Source organism: Triticum urartu, chromosome 4A, assembly GCF_056163025.1.
Source record: "Triticum urartu cultivar PI428250 chromosome 4A, HENAU_Tu73, whole genome shotgun sequence".
NCBI lineage: Eukaryota > Viridiplantae > Streptophyta > Magnoliopsida > Poales > Poaceae > Triticum > Triticum urartu.
The window spans coordinates 618795029-618818386 of NC_141876.1; the positions used below are offsets into that span (position 1 = coordinate 618795029).

General features: G+C 43.1%; 1 protein-coding gene, 2 long non-coding RNA genes and 1 pseudogene across 3 annotated transcripts; all 4 read right to left on the reverse strand.

Moving 5' to 3' along the window:
* Window positions 1-2743: 2743 nt before the first annotated feature.
* Window positions 2744-4576, reverse strand: LOC147977476 (ethylene-responsive transcription factor ERF053-like). Its single transcript, XM_087521180.1, has 3 exons — window positions 4504-4576; window positions 4271-4386; window positions 2744-3040 (listed from the first exon to the last, which is right to left on the reverse strand). The coding sequence occupies exons 1-3, from the start codon at window positions 4574-4576 to the stop codon at window positions 2744-2746; spliced, it is 486 nt and encodes a 161-aa protein (XP_087377306.1).
* A 1075-nt stretch (window positions 4577-5651) lies between these two features.
* Window positions 5652-7835, reverse strand: LOC125553291 (uncharacterized; annotated as a pseudogene).
* Window positions 7836-9091: 1256 nt separating this feature from the next.
* On the reverse strand, window positions 9092-10702 carry LOC147977477 (uncharacterized). Its single transcript, XR_015601919.1, has 2 exons — window positions 9368-10702; window positions 9092-9281 (listed from the first exon to the last, which is right to left on the reverse strand). It is a non-coding gene; the product is annotated as an uncharacterized LOC147977477 (long non-coding RNA).
* A 2157-nt stretch (window positions 10703-12859) lies between these two features.
* LOC125550108 (uncharacterized) lies at window positions 12860-14716 on the reverse strand. Its single transcript, XR_015601918.1, has 3 exons — window positions 14448-14716; window positions 14154-14320; window positions 12860-13400 (listed from the first exon to the last, which is right to left on the reverse strand). It is a non-coding gene; the product is annotated as an uncharacterized LOC125550108 (long non-coding RNA).
* Window positions 14717-23358: the final 8642 nt, after the last annotated feature.

Genomic DNA, 23358 nt, shown 5'->3' on the forward strand with positions numbered 1-23358 from the left:
TACGTCTAATAAATGAAGGATTAAGTGATACCACACTTATGTTGCTACCTACTTCCACTATGACTAGCCTCATTGAATGAACTATTAGCATAAGGTGAAGCTAGTGTAGCTAGGTAGGAGCATGTAGTTCTCTCCGCATCTACAGGACACGGAAGGGATGAGAAGAGACAATTGAGACTGGTGATTGATTGTTTGGAACGTTGGCATTGGTGCGTGTGAATGAAGGAATGATGGATGGAGGATCGATGATCCATCATGCATGAATGATTGTTTTTGTACTCCATCCATTTTTATTTACTATGCATATTAGTTTTTGATCAAAGTCAAACTTTGTAAACTTTGACAAAGTTTAAAGACAAAAATATTAATATATACAATAACAAATCAATATCATTAGATTCAATATTGAATATACTTTCACACATATAATTTTTTTTATTATAAATGTTCATGTTTTTTCTATAAACTTGATCAATTTTTTTGAAGTTTAACTTCAGTCAAATCTAATATGCAGAGTAAATAAAAATGAAGGGAGCATATATATAGTTACATGCATACATGGCCTGCTCTGGTCACACGTATACACACACACACGAAGAGAGCGAGAGAGAGAGCGAGAGAGACAGGCACGCACTGCACTGTCACTGTAGGTACGTTGACAGATGAAGGAGACATGTACACATGCAACAGCACACACAATAATAGAAACTCATACAGACGCGCATACGGATTGTACACTGAAATGTACGTATATGTCGCATGCTAGCTAGGTAGCTGCAGCGTGAATCGATCTGGTCGGCATCGATCCGGTCCCCCCGGAACCATGCATGTGACGTGAGTTCGTACCTTTTTTGTTGTTTTTGCATGGTCACCACCACCTACTACCTACGTACTACCAACGGGTATACATATCTGTATACGTAGATCTTATATTTGAGATTAGAGATAGAGCGTGGAGTGCCACCCGTGCATCCAGGAGGCAAACTTAATTTGTACCAGGATCCATAGGCAGGAGTCTCCATCCATAGTCCTTACTGGTAGAAACGAATGATGTATCTATCAATCTATTATAAATATACACATATCCGATCAATATGATGTATCAAGAGGAGTTTACTCACTGTATGTACGTTGTCGTAGAGCAGCTAGCATACATGCATGAATAATACAACCAGCGGCAGTACCTAGCTAGACGCTAGTCTGCCGACATCGACATGCATACTTACGTGGCGTACCTACGTGGAGCTGGCCATGCATGTACGTGGTCCCATCACAAAACCCTTACGTGCAATGCAAACATCCAGAAAAGAGAAAGCGCAGACAGAGCCGCTCAAACTTGCCGCGGCAAAGAGCCTCGTCACTGTCATGTCGCTGCCACTGCATCTCCACTAATAATTCTTCGTCCGTCACTCCAATCGTTCTTTCATTCTAAGCTTCAACCATGATCCCTGCATCATTACAAATTAAGGACCTCTGTCCAAACAGTTACTGGCAATATTTCTTCTGATGCCACACTTTCCTTCCCTATGGGAAGAAACACTATACTGTTGGCCTGCCGGCCGTTTGCTGGGCTATCTGGTTGGCTAGAAATCGAGCCATCTTTGAGAAGAAACAGATTAAAACACCGTTTGAGATTGTATTTTCCGTGTGCTCCTTTTTGCTATATTGGGAAGGTCTTCAGCAAGGTGATGGAGTCAAGGAGCTGCGCAGTGGGGCGGCGATGGTCAGGTCAAGCACTATGTGCATGATGAAGATGTGCGAGGCGGCGAGGAGACCGATCGAGGGAGAATGATCTCGCAATCTCGCCTGCTTTCAGAGTTGCCGCTGTCGCTTCCAGCTGTTGTCCGTTTTCTATTTGGCTCTTGTGATGAGCTTTTGGCTGTAATAGACTGTAGTATTTCAGGTTATCGTTGAACTATGGTGTTGTCAGGTTTTCGCCCCATGGCGTTCGTTTCGATGTCGGGCGAACGCAGTGGGTTTCCTGGCAGTGCCCGAACTCGCTGCACCTCTTTCCCTTTTCTCCTGTTTGTTTCTCGGAACAATGTATTTCCGTTCATTTGCAATGGAAAGGGGTCATGCCTGGTTTGAAAAAAAAATCATTGCAAATTAAGAACATCTTCGACCAGAGATAGCGAATGTGCCTACAAAATTCCATCTGGGTCGTGGTATTTTGGGAAAACGCCTCCAAGAATAACTTGCGGTCCACAGCTATCTAAAAAAGCCTGTTAGGTCAACTCTAGCTGATCCCCTAAAAATAGAGGAGCAAAATGGCGGAGTAAACTTAGTGAAGGATTTTTACTCCACTAAATGTTGGTCTCAGACCTAACTGAACTCCTAAATTTAGCGGAGTAAAACATTAATTTTCATAAGTTCAACATAAATTAGCTTTAAACAACCGAAATTCGACACATAATGTACATAATCATCCACCGAAACATAATCTAGTTTTTAAACCTAAACATGAACTTGAACTTAAAATGAAACATGAACTTAAACTAAAACTAAACATCGTCACCCTTATAGATGGTGAGTCAATCTGCCTGCGAAATCCCATCACCCATGGGGTCCGCCCTGTGCCATCGCTGCAGTCAGGGAAGAACCTCCGCCATTCTTCAAGGTTGAAGACCTCCTCGTCGTCGCTGCAATCGTTGCCGCGGTGCTCCTCATTGTCTGAGAGGACGATGGCCTCCCCATCAACCGCGCGCTCCTTGAAGATATTCCTCTCCGCCTCCACTACCTCGGCTTACTGGCGGCAGAGGTCCACCATGTGCTCATGGGCGGTGGCCTCCACCGTGGTGCGCTCCCTCGCCTCTCGGTCCTCGTTTGCCACCGCCGCAGTCACAACCCCCGGTGGCGGCAGTTCGAGCTCGATGGGTGCCTCGCCCCATAGGAAGTTGAAGCGGGCAGCCACGCCGCGTAGTCGGACCTGCCACTGTTCGTACTCGAGGGCGGCGAGCTCGGCCGTGTAGAAGGAGTCGAGCCAGTGCCGCTTGTAGGTCTCACGGTTGGTGATCTCTGCCACCCACGTCCCCAACTCCTGCTGTTGGACGCAGAGGTAATTCCTCAATGGTTACCGCAGGGAGTTCACGGAAGCCAATGAGCCAATCCGATGAGGCCGCAACGTCATGGCGGAGGCTGCAGCTTGAGGACGCACTTTGCTTGTGTCAGCGTGGATCCGCGCTGCAAATGGGCAGCGGGGACTGCCGGCGACGGGATCCGGCCATTGGAAGGAGGGGGCGGCGGGGAATGTCGGGGGGGGGGGGGGGAGGGGGGTCATCGGCTGTCGGGATGGGGAGCAGGAGAAGCAGAGCGATGGAGAGAAGGGTGCAGATTTTCTACTCCAACACCGAGTGGTGGAGTAAATATAGGCGCTACATAAGTGGTGAAGGAAACATTATCCTCCTCTATGGGTTTTAGGGGTTGGGCTAGAGAAGTAAAACCGGATTTTTACTCCTCTACCGATCTCCTTAAAAAGAGGTGCGAATCAGCGGAGTAAACTTACTGCAAGATTATTACTCCACTAAGTTTTGATCGGACTTGGCCGAACTCCTAAATTGAACATAGTAAAAAGCAATTTTTCATAACTTCAACATAGATTCTATTTATACAACTGAAATTTGACACAAAATATATTTCTCAACATAAAAGAGAAGGAAAAAAAAAGGAATTTATAGGGGCAGTGTTACCCCCTATATCCCCTATCAGCAGTTGCTGCTCCTTAGTGTCAACTAGTAAGCTTGCACGTGCAACACACGTCTGGACTGAAAGCATGTTATACAATGAAACATAATTTTTTTAATCATAATTTCATTTCAAAAATACATATTTCTAATTCCCAAGTCATAAAGATAGGATCTATTTTATTGACAGAATTTATCACTACTTTAGCTACTTTAGCAGCTTGGCCAATTACACGGAATTCTTGATTATTCTATTTCTTGATGCTCGCTATGTATAGTGGTCAAATAGGATTATTTTGTTTGCGAGACCTTTTACTATTTTTTATCATGTGGGAGTTAGAATTAATTCTTGTTTACTTACTTTTATCCGAGTGAAGCGGCCCCAGGTGTAAGAATGCCCAGATATCATGTGGGAATTGACAGGATTTATCGCTTCACTCGCAGCAAACCATCAGGTTGCATCGATATCATATCTTTATCACCAAAATAAAACATGAATCATGCTACTCATTACCTACAGGTCCTGACCAATGTAGTTCAATGGCCAGCCCTTCCCCCTGCGGTTGTACCAAGCGACGGCCCATACATACCCGTCGATGGAGCCGCTTCGCCCAACTCACAACAGCTGTCGTCGGCTCGCTCGTCTCCCTCACAGAACGGCATCGCTTCGCTCGCAGCAAACCATCAGGCTGCATTGATATCATATCTTTATCACCAAAATAAGACATGAATCATGCTACTCATTACCTACAGGTCCTGACCAATGTAGTTCAATGGCCATCCCTTCCCCCTGCGACTGTACCAAGTGACGGCCCATACATACCCGTCGACGGAGCCGCTTCACCCGACTCACAACAGTTGTCGTCGGCCCGCTCGCCTCCCTCATAGAACGGCATCGCTTCGCTCACAGCAAACCATCAGGCTGCATCGATATCATATCTTTATCACCAAAATAAGACATGAATCATGCTACTCATTACCTACAGGTCTGGCCAATGTAGTTCAATGGCCAGCCATTCCCCCTGCGGCTGTACCAAGCGACGGCCCATACATACCCGTCGACGGACAATGCGGATGCCCGAGCCAGTGCAGCAAGAATAACACTTATTACGTGGAGATCCGGACCAATATAGTTCATTTGACAACATTTAGTGTTCATTCTTCCATGGTCAGGTCCTGACCAATGGAGGTACAATTTTTTTTTTGCAATCTATCCATTTTAAATAGCATGCCTCTCCTGCAACTTTCAGAAAACGTACTGGCATGTCCTATGCCCAAATAATGGCCATTCCAGGTCCACAAACAAATTAAAAAATACAGGTAGTCGTTCGAGATTGCAAGTCTAATAGTAGCTCTTAGATGACAAATAATAAAATCTAATAGTGACCAGGATGGGCATCCCATCGTGTCTCTAATTTGGGGTTGTACTTGGCACCTTTTTTGTATGAATTTAGTCGGTTCACTCAAATTTTCATCTAAGCTCAATAAAACTGAGCCATGCATAGCTAGTCTTTCCACGGTCAATAGCAGCTTTACACAAAAATAGCTCATCATGAACCGGCAAAAGCATCAGCTACGCGATGCATGTGAAATCGCATCCCAAGTCCTAAAGGTATATGGCTATTGAATATCAAGAAACAAGCTAGAAAGCAGCAAGGCAATGAAAATGGATGGATTCCATGGCAGCATGATCTCTGTGCCCTCCTATCATTGTGAATCTTGATTAGGGCAGGGAGAAACTGCCGAGTTGCCTTCTTTGGTTCCCGTGTATAGACACCTGCAGCATATAACTTTTTGTAGCAAAATGTAAAATATTAACACTGTTCCAAATGGATTTGCATAGGCCCTACGGAAAAAAGTATAGTCGTGAACCATGGTGCATATATATAACAATGTCTGAATTAAGATGATGAGCATTACAACAGGGGGAGGTAATTGACCTTAAATCACTTATATATGAATATGTATACTCTAAATGTAGGCCTTGGGTGAGAAGCAAGACAGATCTGGACATTCAGTAAGTAAAGCCACAAACTTATCCACCTCTTCATCCCTGAATAACATATTTCTATAAGATAGTATATCTGTATATGCACTGAACAAAGCCCACATGTTGGAATAGAATAGTACTCATGAATGTAATCAAATGAACTAAGAATTTGCTAATATGTCTAGCAGGACACATCTCTCATCCTCGTTCCTCCTCGGCACAATTGCATTCCATAGTATAGTTATACATATCCTCAAACATGTAGGAACTAATATTTGTCTTTCTCACATGCATGAAGAAATAGTTACATTTACGTGCTAGAAAACTAATTGGATGAGAAGTACATATGTCGCTCATTGTTGTTCTTGTATAAAAATAGTACGAAAGTGGGATCATAAACTCACCAGTCCTTGTTGTCTCTCTTTATTTACAGAGCATTTAACCTCTGCCTCACACAACGTATATATGTCTCAGCATTCGGCATGTACCTTTTGTCAATGTCAACATACTCAAATACGACATCTTCACCAAGTTCCAATGTAACAGGCTGTCAAGAAAAAAGATGCAATACCAAAGGTGAGAATGGCAGTCTATTGGCCAATATATTCTACTGTAATAATTAGTCTAAAGGAGAAAAGATGCATGATATGTGATAAATTAGTACAAATATAAATAAAATTATAGAAATGTGGAACAAACCTTGACCCTAGGAGTTGCAGCAACTATAATCCTTTTACCAGTTTCATAGCTCCAAATTAATGCAACCTAATAGTTTATCCATCCCTTCACCTGATGACCTCTTGGACTTAAATAGAGATGATTTCTGAAACAAAATGTGAGATGTTTAATCTGGGCCACACCCAAACACACTTATGTACTTTGTTTTGGAAAATATGTATTCAAATAGCTTGCATAGAAAATGGTGTCAAGAAAGAGCCAACTTAATCAAATGGCCTTGCTACATATAATCGATAACCTTCAAGCTATTTCGAAGTCCATATTTCTTTTATCAAAAACCATAATGAAGTTCTTGTGTCATAACAAATAACCTGCTGGGCAGGATGCAGAACCTGAATGTTTTTTCCATCTGCATAACACACTGCAGTTTATGAGAAACCGCAAAAAATCATATCACCCAAGAGAGGCAACCTACAAACACACATCAATTACATTGTCCGAAATAAATATTTCTAGCATCAATTGAAACCATGTTTGAACTATAAATGAGTAATGTATGTAGTTAGTGACATACAACGATCCAGCCACTGAAGTTTGTGCTCTTGAGCACCTGCATAGGCACGAAATAAGTAATCATGGGAGAGGGAAATCACTAATGAACATTGCAAGTTTGCAACTAATTTGTAGAGTGTGGTTAATCACAGTCGACCGGACAGAGAAGAAAGCACTCATGATCCTACGTACTGCTGAACACCCTCCCGATTATGCACTCCAATGGACTATTGTTCGCGTCATCAATCTGCACAAATTTGCAAGATGAACTTGGATAATGCATTTCAAGTATGAACTGCTAGCTAGGAGAAAACTGAATGTGGAGCACCTGACGAGGGTGACGATGCGCTTGGAGGTGGGAGCGATGCACTGGCCATGGTCGTCAAGGACGAAGCCAGCGGGTGGCTTGGGCATGGCGTCGCCCGACCATGCCCCCCCCCCCCCCCAGCAAACCTCCCCCTCCCCCTCAGCCTCCTCGTTGTCATAGTCCCTATACCCTGCCTCATCGTCGAAATTCTCATCCAGCCACAGAGCGTCGGGCGAGCGGGCCATGCCTGCCGGCGGCGCGCGTCTGGATTGCTCCCTGGACGGCGGCCACTCGGCTAAGCCTCTCGGTGGCCCGCGCCCTTGGTGGTGGCGACTGGGTGCGCCAGTAGGGCCTCCCCTCCCTGGCGTACCTTGTTCTTCGCCGTCGTCGTCGTGGAGCCTGGGCGGCAGCCCATACTGGCGGGTCTGCGGAGGAGGGCCGCGGTTCCTGGGTGGCGGCCTGGACGACCGCTGCTGCCTCGGCGGTGCAGTCACTCGGACGGAGACACACCTCCCGCAACCCACTCTTAAGCAGATTAAGCCTCGTCCCAGCGGAGAATCGGCTGGCGGCGAGACCGTGGCCCACGCTTAAGCAGATGCGAGCGCTCATAGGGGTGTGGCGACGGCATGGGGTGGTGGCGGGGCGGCGGAGTGGAGGAGCGGTGATCGGTGACCCTCCAAGCGGTTGGCGGCAGCAATAGAGGAGGGATGGCATGTGGATCGTGGCATCGTGCTCATGTATTCTAGGACGACGAAGGGGTACAGATGGATTAGCATGGGATCGGTGGGTTAGTGGAAACGTGGAGTGGCATTGGTGGGTAATTAAAGTGTAAAACATGTTTGATAGATTGGAGCCATTTGGACCATCAGATTGCAAGTTTCAACGGATAGGATGATTTGGTTCTCCGCCCTCTCGTGCTTTTATAGGGGTAGTAGATTATAGGGACAGAAAAGAGAAGGAATTTATAGGGATAGTGTTACCCCCTATATCCCCTATCAGCAACGCACACATGCAAAAGACGTTGCAGAAGACAATAAATCTACTACTCAGCAGGCCAGAAGTTGTCCCTAGAGCTTCAGCATAAGGACTTGGCTTTTCAGGGAGAAAACAGGGCAGCTCTTTTTCTTCTTCTAATTATACTAGTCGAAGGCACGTGCTTTGCACGTGTGTGTTGTTAACTAAAACTAGTAGAACGCCCGTGCGTTGCAACGGGCTGCATTGGCGACTTCTTTTTTTCTTTTTTCCATCCATCAACTAAAAATGTTCCTTGAGGTGATACGTGGATGGACAAATTTACAATCATACGAAAATATCAATGGTTTAAAATATATTTATCAAAACAATAATTCTACAACACATCCGACATTAAGGTTATGGTATCTGACAGATAGGGAACAAACACAATGATGACTTACCATCAAATCTCATTTATATTTCAGAACATGTTTTTCCTACCAATGTGTGCAAGATCTCTCTCCCAATTCCCCCTTCCCTCGCTCCCTCGCTCTCTCCCCCTCTCTCTCGCGCACTCTCTCCCGATCTCAGGTGTGTTGCCTTCTCAAGAAGGCTCCAATGCTCTAGTAGCGGTCTAATGAGCTGGTCGTCATTATTCGGTGGTGACAACAATGATGAGGAGGAACACCGCAAGATGTTGCTGATGTTCTTAATCTCTCCATGATGTCATCAAGAGGGCTTCAACCAAGAACCATAATTTGATTGACTACCCACAAAAAATAGAACTATTCTTTACAACTTTCTGAAAAGCTAAATATAATTCAAAAAAAATTATGAAGAGAGGTTAGTAAATAAAAATACAAGTCATGACTAAAATATTAAAGTGAGAAAATTATTATTTTTTACCTCATAACAGATATTGTGGCATACTATCTTTCAATATTCCTTATTTAGTGCCAATGTAAATTCCATACATTAAATGTCTAGATCATCTGAAATGGCCATGAAATTACAAAGTGGGAAGGTGGAACAACATTTACACAAGTATAGCATGCAAAATCAGCAACTTATGTGTATAGTCTACAGCTTCATCAGGGCAAGTAAAAAAAATCAGTCCGGCCTATAAATTGTACATAAAAAACTGCAGTTAAACCAATGGACAACTGGAATGGATGTTGCCTACAATCGCTGTGACAACAGGCTCACCAGCAAGGTTGCACTTGTAGATCATCATTTTCTGTGCAAGGGATATCTTCTCAACTGAAATCTCCATTCCAAAATCACCTCTGGCCATGAAGTAATTGGTTTCCCACAAAGTGTCATCAAAGTTTACAATGCCCTCTTGGTTTCAACCTACCAATTCAAGAAAGAATAACAACATAGCCGACATGGTCACGGGCAAGCACGTATGTTTATAGGCACAGTAGATTTAGTCAACACAGCAGTTGAACGAAGCTAAGTAATCTGAACAATTTTACAAGTACCAAGAAATAAAACTTACCACAGGAGATGCAAGAAATAAAATTAGGCAAAACTTGTTCAACAAATTATGCTAAGGCTTTTGTGAACCAAGTGTATTCATTAAGGAAAGCACATAGAAGAGAACCAATTATGTATTTTTTGACTATATAACACATAATAGACTATAATGTTTTTTTACAAACAGGAGTAGATGTGAAACATGTCCTCGGAGAGACAAAGAGTTCATGGGTTCCAGAATCAAGTGTGTATATTAACAAAAAGTTGGACGTTATAACAGTAAGTTGTCGAGTGTGTATATTAACAAAAAGTTGGACGACATAACAGTAAGGCAACTCAATGAAAGGAAGGAACATCATCTGTGGTTGCCCTGGTACTTAACTGACATGCAAAAACATTTCATCAGTGCAGAGAGTATCAGAAGTTCAGGAAGGAAAGGAAAAAAACATTAACAAAGCTCGATAACATTACCATCATAATAACACAAAACAAGGATATTTGAATCAGATTTGTAATTCAAGCCCAAAAATGTATATACTATAATAATAACGCAACCATCAAGTCTTTAGTTAATTCATAAAGAGCTGATTGTTTTTAAATGTTTCAGTCCGCTGCTTCTGTATAACAGTTAAAGAACATAAAGAACCACTGCCAACAAATTTCAGTTAACTAACCGACGAATGGATACATATCAAAACAACTAAATCTATAAGTAATGTAGACTAACAAATACGCATGACCATGAGTGCTTCACTGATTGCAGAAAATCAATACCTAGATAAGGTTAAGGATTCAGGCCAAAAATGCATACTACACTGATAACACACTACCAAAAAAATCAGCAAGGTTCAGAATTCAGGCCCAAAAAAGGTATACTATACTAATAATAAGTAACCAGGAATTCTCGATTTGCTTCACAATTCAGGCCCAAAATACATATTGTACCAATAACACACAACCATCAAGTCTCAGTTCATTTACTTAAGAATTGATTATATTTCAATGATTCCATCTCCTGCTATTCTTTAGCAGTTAAAACCAGGCTTCACCATGAAAATAGAAAAGATACCTAGTTCAGTCGCTCGTAGCTTTGGAGCATGCTTAATCAGTTTGTTCCTCATGAACCACATATCAGCGCACACATACAGACACACACGCGATGTGCTCAGCACCTCATGCTGCTAATCACTATGTCGTATGGACACACATGTATCATTGCCACTCAATGGTTTACCCTGAAAGAAGTAGGAACAACACAAATCAGAGATGATCAGGTTCAGTAGAATGGACGGATAGGCAGAAAAAAATTACCGTGCAGCCAAAAGTATACATCTTCCAGCTTCCAATTTTGGGAAAGCTTAAAAATAGATATAATGTCATTTTTGTTTCGAAAGTATACATTAATGCGGTTGAAAAACAGGTCCTCTCTCTGTTTAAACAAATAGATGTAGATTCATTTTCCATTCCAAAAGTATACATTAACATGGTTGAAAAACAGATCACATCACCCCAGCTGTTAAAAGTCAATTAATCTTTTTAGTAAACAAAAATTATACTCCGTATTTCAGAATTTGGAGACAAGGCTAACTTTCCGTCTACTAAACCGACCAAGAAGAAATTCAACTCAGCCATGAGAGCTTTAAAAAAAAGGATTTTAGTGTGATCTTACCGAAAAAGGCTTTCGGCCCGCTTTATATATAAAGCATCAATCAACAAGCACCCAGTACAAACACACGCCCGCCACCGCAACACATGCACACACCCAGGGCAGGATACATAGGTGCTGAGCCCAGCAACACCACCCCTAGCACTACCCACACAGAGATGAAGCTACATATGACGAACCATGTGTTCCAAGGCGGCGCCTTCAGGAAGGGAACGACACCGGATCGCCGCCACCGCCCGATCCAAAGATCAGAGTTTCCCCCGGAACCGCATGACAGGCAATGAGAGCCGCGACGACGCCTTCAAGAAGGGAACGATCTTCGCCGCTGCCGGTCCGTTCGAAGATAGAACAGGTTTTCACCTCGGCCAACACTCATCGCCACCGAACGCCACACCCCGGACACCACGCTGCCCACACGGCCATGGTGACCGGGCAGCACCAAGGCACGGGCTCTGCCCACAAGCACCGCGCTACCACCACCAGGGCCACCGCCCTAGCATCCAAGACCTCGACACCACCTCACCCGAGACACGTCGCACCCCAAAGGAACGACACCGGATCGCCGCAACCGCTCGATCCAAAGGTCACTCCTGCTGCACCGTGTGCGAGACGAGCTCCGTCTAGCCGCGTCGGGCGCGGGACGAGCTCGATCCTGCAGCACCGGGACGCGAGACGAGCGGGGAGAGGGGAAGTCCCAGCGGCGCGCGGGTGGAGTCGCCCCTCGAGTCGCCAGAGGAGGGCGACGCGGGGGTGTTTTTTCACTCTAGTGTGATCTTTGGTATTTCAGCTTCAACCGAAGCTAGCCACCATTCACAGTTAGACAATGTAAATCCAAATTTTAGATGGTTTTTCGTTTAAACTGAAGATATAAGAGCCTATGCACTGCCACAATCGATGAACACAAAAATAATGTTCAATTAATTACTTAACGGCAGATAATCAGTGTACCACTACATGGTACCATAATAATTAATTAATTTGCAGCAATTCTAGACATCATTAACTCTTAGACACTGTAAAAGCAAATTGCAGATATATTTTTAGTTTAACCCGAGGCTACAACCTTATACGCACTACCACATTCGATGAACGCCACAACAATGTTCAGCACTACCACATGTAATCTGAATCTCCCCTGAACTTTTCAGTTTGACCACCCCCAGGCATATAATTGCAGCCTAACAAAGACGACATTGCTCCATGGGAGACTCATAGATTCAACTCGACCAAAGAATAAGATTTAATAATGGATTCAAATAATTAAGACGAAGATATTGTCCTGTGGCCCAAGAGAAAAGATATGTTTGGTAATTGGAAACGTGTGTAGATACCTTGATGGAGCGGTCTTGTTCAAAGGCTAGGGAGGCCTTGGAGAAGACCACCTTCCGGGTGAGCAACTTCTGCTGGGACTACACGTTGGCGCCCAAGTCCCTAAGGTTGCCAATGTTCCTTTGGGTTTGAAAACCTTCTCTTCACAGAATTATAGATCAATTTCTGAATTCTGGAGGACTGTACATAACGCATACTTCATCTGGAAAAATAAAACTAACTGTAATGAAAGCATCAATTGCAGTTGAAAAAATAGTGCTAAAGAAAAAGGAAAGCTTGTGGCTGCTAATTGATTGCAGCGTATGTACCAAACAAATTACAATGCACTAACACAACATGCGAATTTAAAGAACTCCCTATAGTGGATTCAACCACCCTGAACGAATGATATTATATATCAAGGGCATGAGTAATGCAGGTTTATATTTGTAACCAAATAAAGTAAAGAGTACATATTAACCAATGGAATTAACTGAAGCAATTAAATAAATTTGAGACGGTGACTACAAAGCATGAATACAATGAGAAACTACACAAATTCAATCTAACCATGTGTTAGTAGATTAGATGCTGCAAAAGGTTGTACAACCTTATGGGACACAAGCAGCCAAGTTAAACTAACTGAGGGATGAACTTACTCAATGAATCAACCACTTTGTTCTTGCCCCTGGCCTTATCAAACTTATACACAAGCAAATCTTGCATAGTTGGAGAAAATGAATATTCAAGATCGAGAAGAACATCTAGAAGCTCTCGTGCATCAATCTCATTAAGTTAGTTGATTGGTTCCCTTACAAAGAAGCAAGGGAACTTGTAGTTGTACTGTTGTAGCATCTCCCCCTTCAATCCTGAAACTTGTAAAACAAAGAGCTGAACTATTTTGCCCCTTGAAGGATCAAATATAATGTATTTGAAGTTAGTAGGTTAAATAAAAAAGTTTATAGAAAATAAGATCAATCTATTTATTAAACAAAGCAAGCTACAAATGCAAACAGTGTGGCAGACTTAGATCACTTCATGTACCAAATATTAACTGAAATTTTATGGCATAAACCACAAACTTCCTGTATTGTAATGGATCACACACCAAAGAACTTACATTGTAATTAATTTTATCCTGCAAAATATTGTGAGCAATCTTAATTTCATCACAACACAAACTGCATCTAGTTTTGCTGAAGGATAGTTACAAAAAGTATGGAAAAGCTTCCAAGCTAACGGTCCGTCAAAATAACCTTCAGTAAAGTGTATGTATGGAAGTATCTAAATAGTCCACCAAAATCAAAATGCTCCAGAAAATGGATCCTACAGCTAATCTAGTGCAAAGACCATTGAGGTGTTGTTAGTTTTCCTAAATCACGAGAACCATCTTGATAAGGAAATGACACCTGTTTGGAAGATAATTATATCATAGTAGAGGTACTCGAACCCTGGGTGTTCATTTTGTTCCAGCCCTACTCAGATTTGTGCTAGTTCTAAAATAGTTAACAGAGATGCACAATGACAATGGGCACTAACCTGGGCCAGTGACCTAAGAATTTGGAGCGAAGATTACTAATTTTTAGCGCAACACACCCTCTGTTGGCGGTTAAAATACCTCATGTCTGGGCTCGTAGTTGAACTTCTTACTGTAATTCTTACTGTGCATCTTCCTTTTGAACATTTGTTCCAATGAACCTGCAAACCTGCATCCAAAACAATCGATCTCACGACTGGCCATAATAATAAAAACAATCCACATGACCTTGCAAGCAAGAATATAGATGTAATTGATCAAAAATGAGGGAGATGGAATTTGTGTAAGTTCTGCACCTGTTCTAAGATCTCAGGTTGTAGTCGGCGGTGTAGGGGAGCAGTGATGTCGTGGCCGCACCATGGGGCTAGTCCTTGGTGTATGGGAGTTGTGCCATCAAGGCCGCACTGTTGGGGTAGTCCTTGATGTAGGGGAGCAGCTTCATCAGGGTCGCACTTGCCATCAGAGGGAGATGGAGCATCAGTGTGGTGATGGAGTAATGCATTTCTTTTATCTGGTTGCTGCATTTCACCAATGTACCTTTGAAAAGATTGAACAGATTATCTTCCACCTAAAAGTAACATGGACATCTTCATGAGACTGTCTACGCACATGGATGCAAATAGAAGATAATTGATGTCTTTGTACCAGAAAGATGTAAATTGAATATTCGATGTGTGACTGATTGCTACATTTTTCAGTTGATGAGATACAATATTCAGTTAAGATACACTCCATCCGTCCCAAAATAACTTATTTTGGGTTGGAGGGAGTATATCATAACTACATTCCTATCATGCACTGAAGCTTCAAATTGTATTTACTTGAGACATCCAAGATAGAAAAAATATAAGAGGAAAAATAAATAAAGGTTCATGCATGAACAAAACCTCCAGTGCTTTCACCCAGGAAAAAAGCAAACGCACGGGGTTTTTACTGGAAACTAAAGTTTATCGACAAGAGAGGAAATTCTATAGCAGAGGAAAGGAGAAGGCATTGGAATCACAGATAATATGTGCTAATCCAACCAATACGATCAGTTGAAACTAATAAAAAAAGAGTAAAGGAGTAGGCATTTGCATCACAAACCTTCTCTGATGATGCAGAAGTTGCAGCGCTAGGGCCGGCTGCACATCTGAAGCCCATCTCACCGTAGCACCTACGCCTCCTGTGCACCTCCTCCTTCCTGCTCGCGCCGCCGGGAGGGTGCCACACGCGTGCCGCCGTTTTCGTGTGACCCCGCCGCCAGCCAGCCTCCGGCGAGCGCCACCGCGTCGGTGAGTCCCTCCCCGTTCCTTCCTTCCTCCTCCCATCTCCTCATCTCTCCCATCTGTCCTATGATTCCTCGTCGCGCCGTTGATGCAGGACGCGGCCGCCGCCGGATCTTCATCGCGCACGGGAGCCACAAACCGCCCCCTGTCCAAATCAAGCTCCAGTCCCGCTCCCCCCTCCCCCGGGTATAGCACGGCGGCTGAATCCAAGGCACGGCGGCTGAATCGAGCTCCAGTCCCGCTCCCCCTCCCTCGGGCTCCTAATTGAGGTTAGGGTTGCGCGCTCGGCCGGCACGCCGGCTGAATCCAACATGGGCCTGCGGCGATGGAGAGGAGGGCGTTGGTGACGGCCATGGCTGGATCCGGCGACCGCAGCCTCCTCCAAGGTCGGGCTAGTGGGGGCTCGGGGCACAGGCGACTGGCGAGCGAGAGGGGTGGGAGCTCAAGAGCTGAGGAGAAGGCGACGATGCGAGCGGCGGTGGCGGACAGAAACCCTATTTGGTGTGGGTCGAGAGGTGGATGAGGGCCGGTTTTTTGGGTGCGTACGTGGGTTGGGGTGGGAGTTGGGACGGAAAAAAACCTGAGAGGTGGGAGTTGTCCCTGGTTAACCTACGAAATTTCAGGACGAAAATAAACCAGCGGAGGTGGGACGAAAATTGACCGGCGGAGACTACCGTTTGTGATGTGTTTGCTCTAAATCAAGAAGCGAGTATTTTTGTAGCAGTTTGGCTAACAATTAATAAGATACAGTGAAGGCAATATGTGAGGATCAAGCTCCTTGAGTATTTGTTTTAATGATTTTTTGCTATTATGCAATCTTTCTCCAAATTCGTAAATGAAGTGAAGTACAATTAAGGATTTTTTAATGTTTGTTCTATTCATTCTTTCCTCATGAACGTGCTAAAAAGAAAATGTAATACGACTAATATTTTTTAAAAAGTGGATCGGCTGTATATAAATTAAAGAAATATGGCCAATCATCGACATCATGCCTCTATAACTCGAGTGATTCAAACGATAGAAATTATAAATTGTCTATACATTAAGGTATTTGCTGGATCAGTTCTTTCATAATGGATGGGCACAGCAACGCGCGCCTTCATGTTCTAGTTAAGAAGACAAGAAGACAAGAGCCAAACCGTTCGCTTGTTGATTGCTTGGCTGTCTGTCCGTAACTGGATCTAGTACACGTACTTACGTAACGAACAATGGACGGATGCATGTGATGTGATGAAGAAAGGAGAATGACATCATTACTAAGGAGTAAATATATGTACTGTACGTAATACAGTAATACTCCGTATTTCTAAATCGATGGTGTATGCATGTAGGCACGTCCTGGTCTTGGTCTGGCCTCCATCTGAGATCATGTTTTTTCGGGCAATCTGAGATCAAGTATACTAGAGGCTAATGTACCGTGTAGCTAGCAGCTTTGCCAGAGTCGTTCTCCAGTTATTGAATTTATTTATTTATTTCTCCCAAGATTATTATGGCAACTATATTCCGCGCATAATGTGGAGGTCACCGAGGTAGCGCCGACCCCATGGGTGCTATTGGGCGGGTAATGTAGATCTGTCCTTCTGGTTTTGGCAAGATTTCGTTCAGGTTTTGTTTTTCATTTTCATTTTTTTTCCGGACAGTTTTTATATTTTATTAACATTTCAATTCTTGAATAGTTTTAAGTTTTTGAATAATTATTGAAATTTAGTAAAATTTTCAAATGCATGAATATTGAATCTTATTCGTGGGCCATTTTTGGATTCACGGACAATTTTCAATCATGGATTATTTTTAAAATTTACGACAATTTCTAAAAATTCATAATTTCTTTGAAAACTTGTGACCCTTTTAAAATTCATGAATATTATTAGTGTTGTGAATATTATTTTCATATTTTTTGAATAATTTTTTAATATATGAAAAAATTAAATCATGAATATTCTAAATTTACAAAACTCAAAATTCATGAATATGTACATAAAAATTTAACAGTTTTTAATAGAAAAACAACTGAAATGAAAATATGGCTGAAAACCGAACAGAAAAAATTGCCAACATAGTACGCACATAACGATACGTGGGATGTGGTCCTGTGCATTAGCTCACAATCCTAATTATTTAGGAAAAAGTTGGAAAGTATTTTAATAATGGAACGACCAAAAGAAAAAAAATCAGTTGATAAACCGGCGAGGAAAAGAGTCGCCAACACAATACGCGCATAGCGCTACATGGCGCTACAGGCGGGGTCAACTTCAAGGAAAAAATGTTGGAGCTCTTCTAGACCTCTATTTCTAGAGAGCTCGGTAATTGTTAGGATGTGTATATAGATCTGGGCTGAGTGAATTATATATTTGAGGGATTAAGAGATGGATCTAGCTAGCTATCTAGAAAAAAAAATGCTATCTATCTAGAAATGTGTTAAAGTTTGGTCAGAGGGTCAACATTACCCAGATCTTGTACAATACAAGATGCTTACAAAAATGAAATGATTTACTTTAAAGCACCGGTGCTTATTTGTAGTGGATACACTTAAGAAAAAACTCATTTCATATTCCTAAGCATCTCTCTAAGCATTTTGCATTGTATAAAGTCTTATCGACGTGCACTCCACAACCACAAGTATATTACGTTGAGATAGGAGACATGTACGTAAGCATAAGCATGCAACAAAAATATTTAGGAGCTCGAGATCGAGATCCAGAAAGCCATGCGTATATTTGTCCATATGACTTTCGCTTTGTATATGCATGTGCATGGTCCCGGCCGGGCACACGATGTTATTTGTGATCAGGAGAGAGAGAAAGAGAGAGCATGCGCATCATACCAGTACACTGCAGCGTTTTGTCGCCATCGATTAAGCCAACACCTACATTTGTCCACATACATTCACACTGGCCGGTTTCGGTCACACTACTGCTGCTGCCCGACTACGGCCCTTCATTGTTCTTGTTCCCGGGGAAAACCATGCACGTGACTAGTTGCGTACGGTCTGTGCCATGCATCCAGTGAATTTCATACATGGGTAAGACTACAGAAATCCTACTCCTACTTACTAGTTTTACAGAAACTTTAAAGCAACTCCAATGAAACGACCCAAACGGACATATGTTTTGTCTGTTTTTTGTTTGTTTGGGTCAGTCAAACGAACATCCATATCCGCTTTTTGATTTGAGTCTATATGTGTGTCTAACGGATGACCGACGCATTTTTGTCATGTCCGTCTTGGCATTTCGTCAAACACGTAGAAGGCACCGGCAACGCGGACGACGGCTGCAGCAGCACAGTCCCGGCGCGGGCGCGAGGCGAAGCCGGCCGCCGGGTGCGGCTGAGACGAGCGTCCGATAGTACAGAGCTGCTGAGTGCCACCCAGTGCTCGATTCCAAAACAATAGCAACGCGCGCGCCGCTCGCTTTGGGCGAGGAAGCGAGCTAGCTCATACTAGCGCGTTTGTGATGTACTGATGTACTGGGGCGTCATTTTGCTCGGTGCTGCTGGCCGTGGCCTCCGTGCAGTCGTCGCCCGACACCTGGCTCCCCGGGCCCGTCCCAAGCTCGAGCTCGCCCAGCACCTGGCTCGCCGCGCCCGCCCTCTATTATTAGAAAAAACCTTATACACTAGCAGTAGCGCTGGACAAAACAGGGTGCTACTGTGACTTAGTAATAACGTTTTTAAATAAACTGCGCTACTGCTATTACTTTAGCAGTAACGCGTTCCGCGAAACCGCGCTGCTGCTATATTTGTACTGGAAGCAGATGACTAGCCCCACTTAGCAGTACCGCATACCACTGACCAGCGCTACTGCTACGGCCCGTAGCAGTAGCGCGTTTCTCTGAAACGCGCTACTCCTTACTTACCTTATTCTGAAGCGGTTCATCCTGCGCACTCACTCCCTCTCATTCACTCTCGCTCGCACCGAACCCGTACGTCGTCCGCCGCCACCGCGCTGCTCCTCGCCGAGGTACTCCCTCCTCCCTCCTACTCTCCTCCTCCTCCGGCCGCCCTCCTTCCACCGCCCCTTTCCCTCCTCCTCCTCCTCCGGCTGCCCCCTCCCTTCTCCTCCTCCGGCCGCCCCCTCCTCCTCCACCCCCGGCCCTCCCTCTTCCTCCTCCGGCCGCCCCGTCCCCCTCCTCCCCCGCCCCCTCCGTCCTCCGATCCCACCGGCCTCCTCCCCCTCCTCCTGTCTCCTTCCTACTCCCTTCCCCTCCTCCATCCATCTTTTTTTTCTGTTTTTCACTTTAGTTTTTTACTATTGTATAATGTAGTTTTTTACTGGTTTTTAGTAAGTGTTTAAAATAATTAATAAGTAAATTAATAAACTAATTGAACTAGTTTAGTTTTAGTAAGAACTAGTTGAATTAATATAACTAATGTATTTTTAGTAAGAAAATTAATATAACTAGTTGAACTAGTTTATTTTTAGAAAGAACTAGTTTATTTCTATTTATAGTAAGTTTATATTTAGTAAGAACTAGTTGAACATGTCACATTTGTTGTTATTTTTTTAGTTTAAGCAATTATTCCCGCATCGATGTCGACGATGCCTATCCCGCATCCTTGTCGTCGATACCCGTCGTCCGTTAAGGTTTTAGTTGTATTAGTGATGTTATATGTATGATACTATTCGGGATGTATTAGAGATAACTTATAGGATTTTTGTTTTTGCAGAAATCAAGGAGCCTCTCCATCATCCCCGTCGTCGTCCCCGTCACCGACCCCCTCCGATCTCGAGGTGAGACCAGCCAAATCTCCATGTCAATATGAGTCATATAAGATATGATGTAGATACAAACATGTATATCTTGTGTTGCTCAAATAGGATATGTGATTGCCCCAGTGGCCGGTCATGTTCATGTTACACCTCCAAGTGGCCTATATTTTGCCGGAGTGTTGATTAATTTCCGTTCTGGCAAATTTCAGGCGCTCGATATGTCCTGTTTTAGCAAAGGTCATGTCGGAATTTTCCGTGAATTTTGGAATGATTTGTGCTAGAATATGTAGGAAATATCGAGTGGCCTGGATTTTCTAGAAAGATAATTAAACGATATTTTGAGTTGACTTTAAGTCTATCAAGGCCGAAAAATCCCGACTGTTGTCGTGGGGTGTAATGCACTCGGGAACAAGAAAAGACTCGACAGATCGATAGTCAACCCTGGATGAATAATAATGATCTAATTTAGGTTTTTTAGTACATATATTTAATTGTACAAGTTTAATATTTGAATTATGAACATAGGAAATGTCGTACTCGGACGACGAAAGTCTCCCGGGGGAGTGCGACTGGTGCCACAACGACCGGGGTTTCTGCGACAGGCCTCACCTGGACGAAGCTCGGCGCTTCAGCATTAAGCTCGAAGAGGCCTTCGATTGTGATACGGTAAGCTACGACGCAAAGTGTTTTTTCTTAATTAAGCTCGACTTCTACTACTTCAACGTGTAATTTTTGTCTTTTACAATTCGACTAGCTTATCCCGTGCCGTGCAAGACACTATGTCTTGGATAGGATGGGTTTCTAAGATCATGAGAGGAATGAAACAAAGAAAATTAACCTAAGGACCCATCATCGTATGGATTTTGAGGTAAATCTATACAATTCTGAGAGCGTATCCCATTTTAGTTGCCCGGGTTGGGAAGCACTTTGCAAGATGTATGATTTTCAAGAGGGTATGTTTGCCATGGGTCTTGGTGATCCTGACATCGACTAAGACAATTTGGACATTTGGGTCCTTGTTGATACGCTTTCAATTCTACCGCTATGTGAGTTTCTCAAACATAGTTATTAACTAATTTATATTGTTCATTTCAAAATAGTTGACAACTTATTTCTATTGACAGCTTATTTTCATTGTTCAAGCAATGTGCGGAACATGGTAGATAGAACCTACTACACCGATGGCTCTGAGTTAACTTATCAGAAGAAAAATCATCTGGTCGCATTTTGTACTGATCTTGAGAATTACAATATCTATAATAAAACTCCTCCACATTATGGTCAATACGTGCCACTAGTGCACGTGTTGAACTACAGTAACACCCATGCAGATGCCATGGTAAGATTTTTTACTATTACGACATCCGTGCATCTTTTGCATAAATTCTTTTAAAACATAACTACATTGCTAACTACGGAGTTATTACTATGTTTTTCAACAGAAAATCCCAGATAATTGTGTGCCTCATCTGATGTATCAGAATGATCGCCTTGATATTTTGAACATACAACCAGGTCATCCTACGAATCTCACCTGTCCATACCGGATTTCTAAAACCGGTGAACACATGATAATCAAAGAATGGAAAAAAATGTATGAACAATCGTAAGGAGGTTCTTGGAAGCAACATTGTGCGAAAGGCAAGAATTGGAGACAGGATAATCTCCATTCTCCATAATGGAGAGTCAGGGGCTATCTTATTTTATGCTATTTTACCTAAGATAATATAGTAGGTCCTAAGAGAATGTAGTAGGTCCTATGAGGTACAATATGTTTATGAGAGTTGATGATGATGAGTAGTTGTGATTATGTCTAGTGACCAACTTGTATGTGATGTCTCATTCATGAAAACGATGATCATGATGAGGTGTTATATGATGATAAGTTCTTAATGATATGATGATGATGATATATTATAACATTGGGTGAAAAAACCGCGGATTAGTTTCAAGTGGATATCCATCCACTTGAAACTAGTTCAAAGTTCTTTCTCCCAGTGATGTAATAACTCATTATGATGTAAAATCATTCTCTAAATTGCTGCGATATGAAAACTTGTATAAAGGTGTATGAATATAACATGAAATAAAAAAGAAATATGAAATAATAATAGTAGCGCGTGCTAGGAGAAGCGCTACTACTAATTACCAGTAGCGCTCATAGTACAAAGCGCTATTACTAAGTCGATATAGAAGTAGCGTGGTCCAACACACGCTACTGCTAACCTTTAGCTGTAGCGCCCAGTGGTGGAGCCAGGATTTTTTACATGGGTATGCGAAGCTATATTTTTTTGTATCATATTTTTATATATGACATGAAAGTTCATGATGACCATGATGAACTATAATTTGTCTTTCCAGAAACAATCTCGAATAGTCTAGTGGCATTTTGAAAATAATGAGAAAAATATAGTTTAACACTATAGTCTACAATTCCAATATCACTGCCAACTGCCAAGTCAATTTAGCTCCTCTCTCAAGTGTTAACTGAACAAATGCAAATTAGTGCTTAAATCCGATTGAATGCAACAGACTACAATGAATTAGCTAATAAAATTATTCTGAAAGAAAATCAATCAATATATTGAAGATCATTCTGTGTTCTCAAAAATAAGAAATCCAGATGACAAGCTCACATAATTACGGTATTGCGTTGTTGATGTGAAGTGTGCTGCATGCGCCATGCTTGTTGAGGACAAGGCGAGATATTGGAATATAGCAGGAGGGCAAGAGGCAGGGCTGGTATATTGATCCGATAGCAGCCCAAGCTAATACTTAGGCCCAGACGGGTAAGAATGAAGCGGGAGGGTACGGGGTGGCTATGCATTTCGTTTTTTCCTGAGTTCTACACGTGAAAAGACTGCTATCATGCATATACATGTATGTATGGACATATATACTGATTCCCTTTTGCCAAAATTGTTGGGTATGCATTGCATACCCTTGAATAAGTCTAGCTCCGCCCCTGGTAACGCCGTACTAGTAGCGCTGCACCCCACGCTACTGATAGGCTTTAAACAAGCGCTACTGCTAGGGTTTTCCCTAGTAGTGCCCGCTCGCCGAGCCGCGCCCGCCCCGAGCTCGCCCGGCACCTGGCTCGCCGTGCCCGTCCCGAGCTCGAGCTCGCCCGGCACCTGGCTCGCCGCGCCCCGGCTAACGTGCTCACCGCGCCCGACCGTCCCTCCCTGAGCTCGCCGCGTCCACCCCTGCAGCAGCTCACCGAGGCTGCAA

Bases quoted from the DNA above. Each gene is read 5' to 3' on its own strand.
- LOC147977476 (XM_087521180.1), bottom strand. From the start codon at position 4,576: ATGCCGTTCTATGAGGGAGGCGAGCGGGCCGACGACAACTGTTGTGAG. The intron at 4,387-4,503 runs GTATGTATGGGC...TTGGTGATAAAG, and splicing joins TGAAGCGGCTCCGTCGACGG to ATATGATATCAATGCAGCCT. The intron at 3,041-4,270 runs GTATGTATGGGC...TGCGTCCAACAG, and splicing joins CGAAGCGGCTCCATCGACGG to CAGGAGTTGGGGACGTGGGT.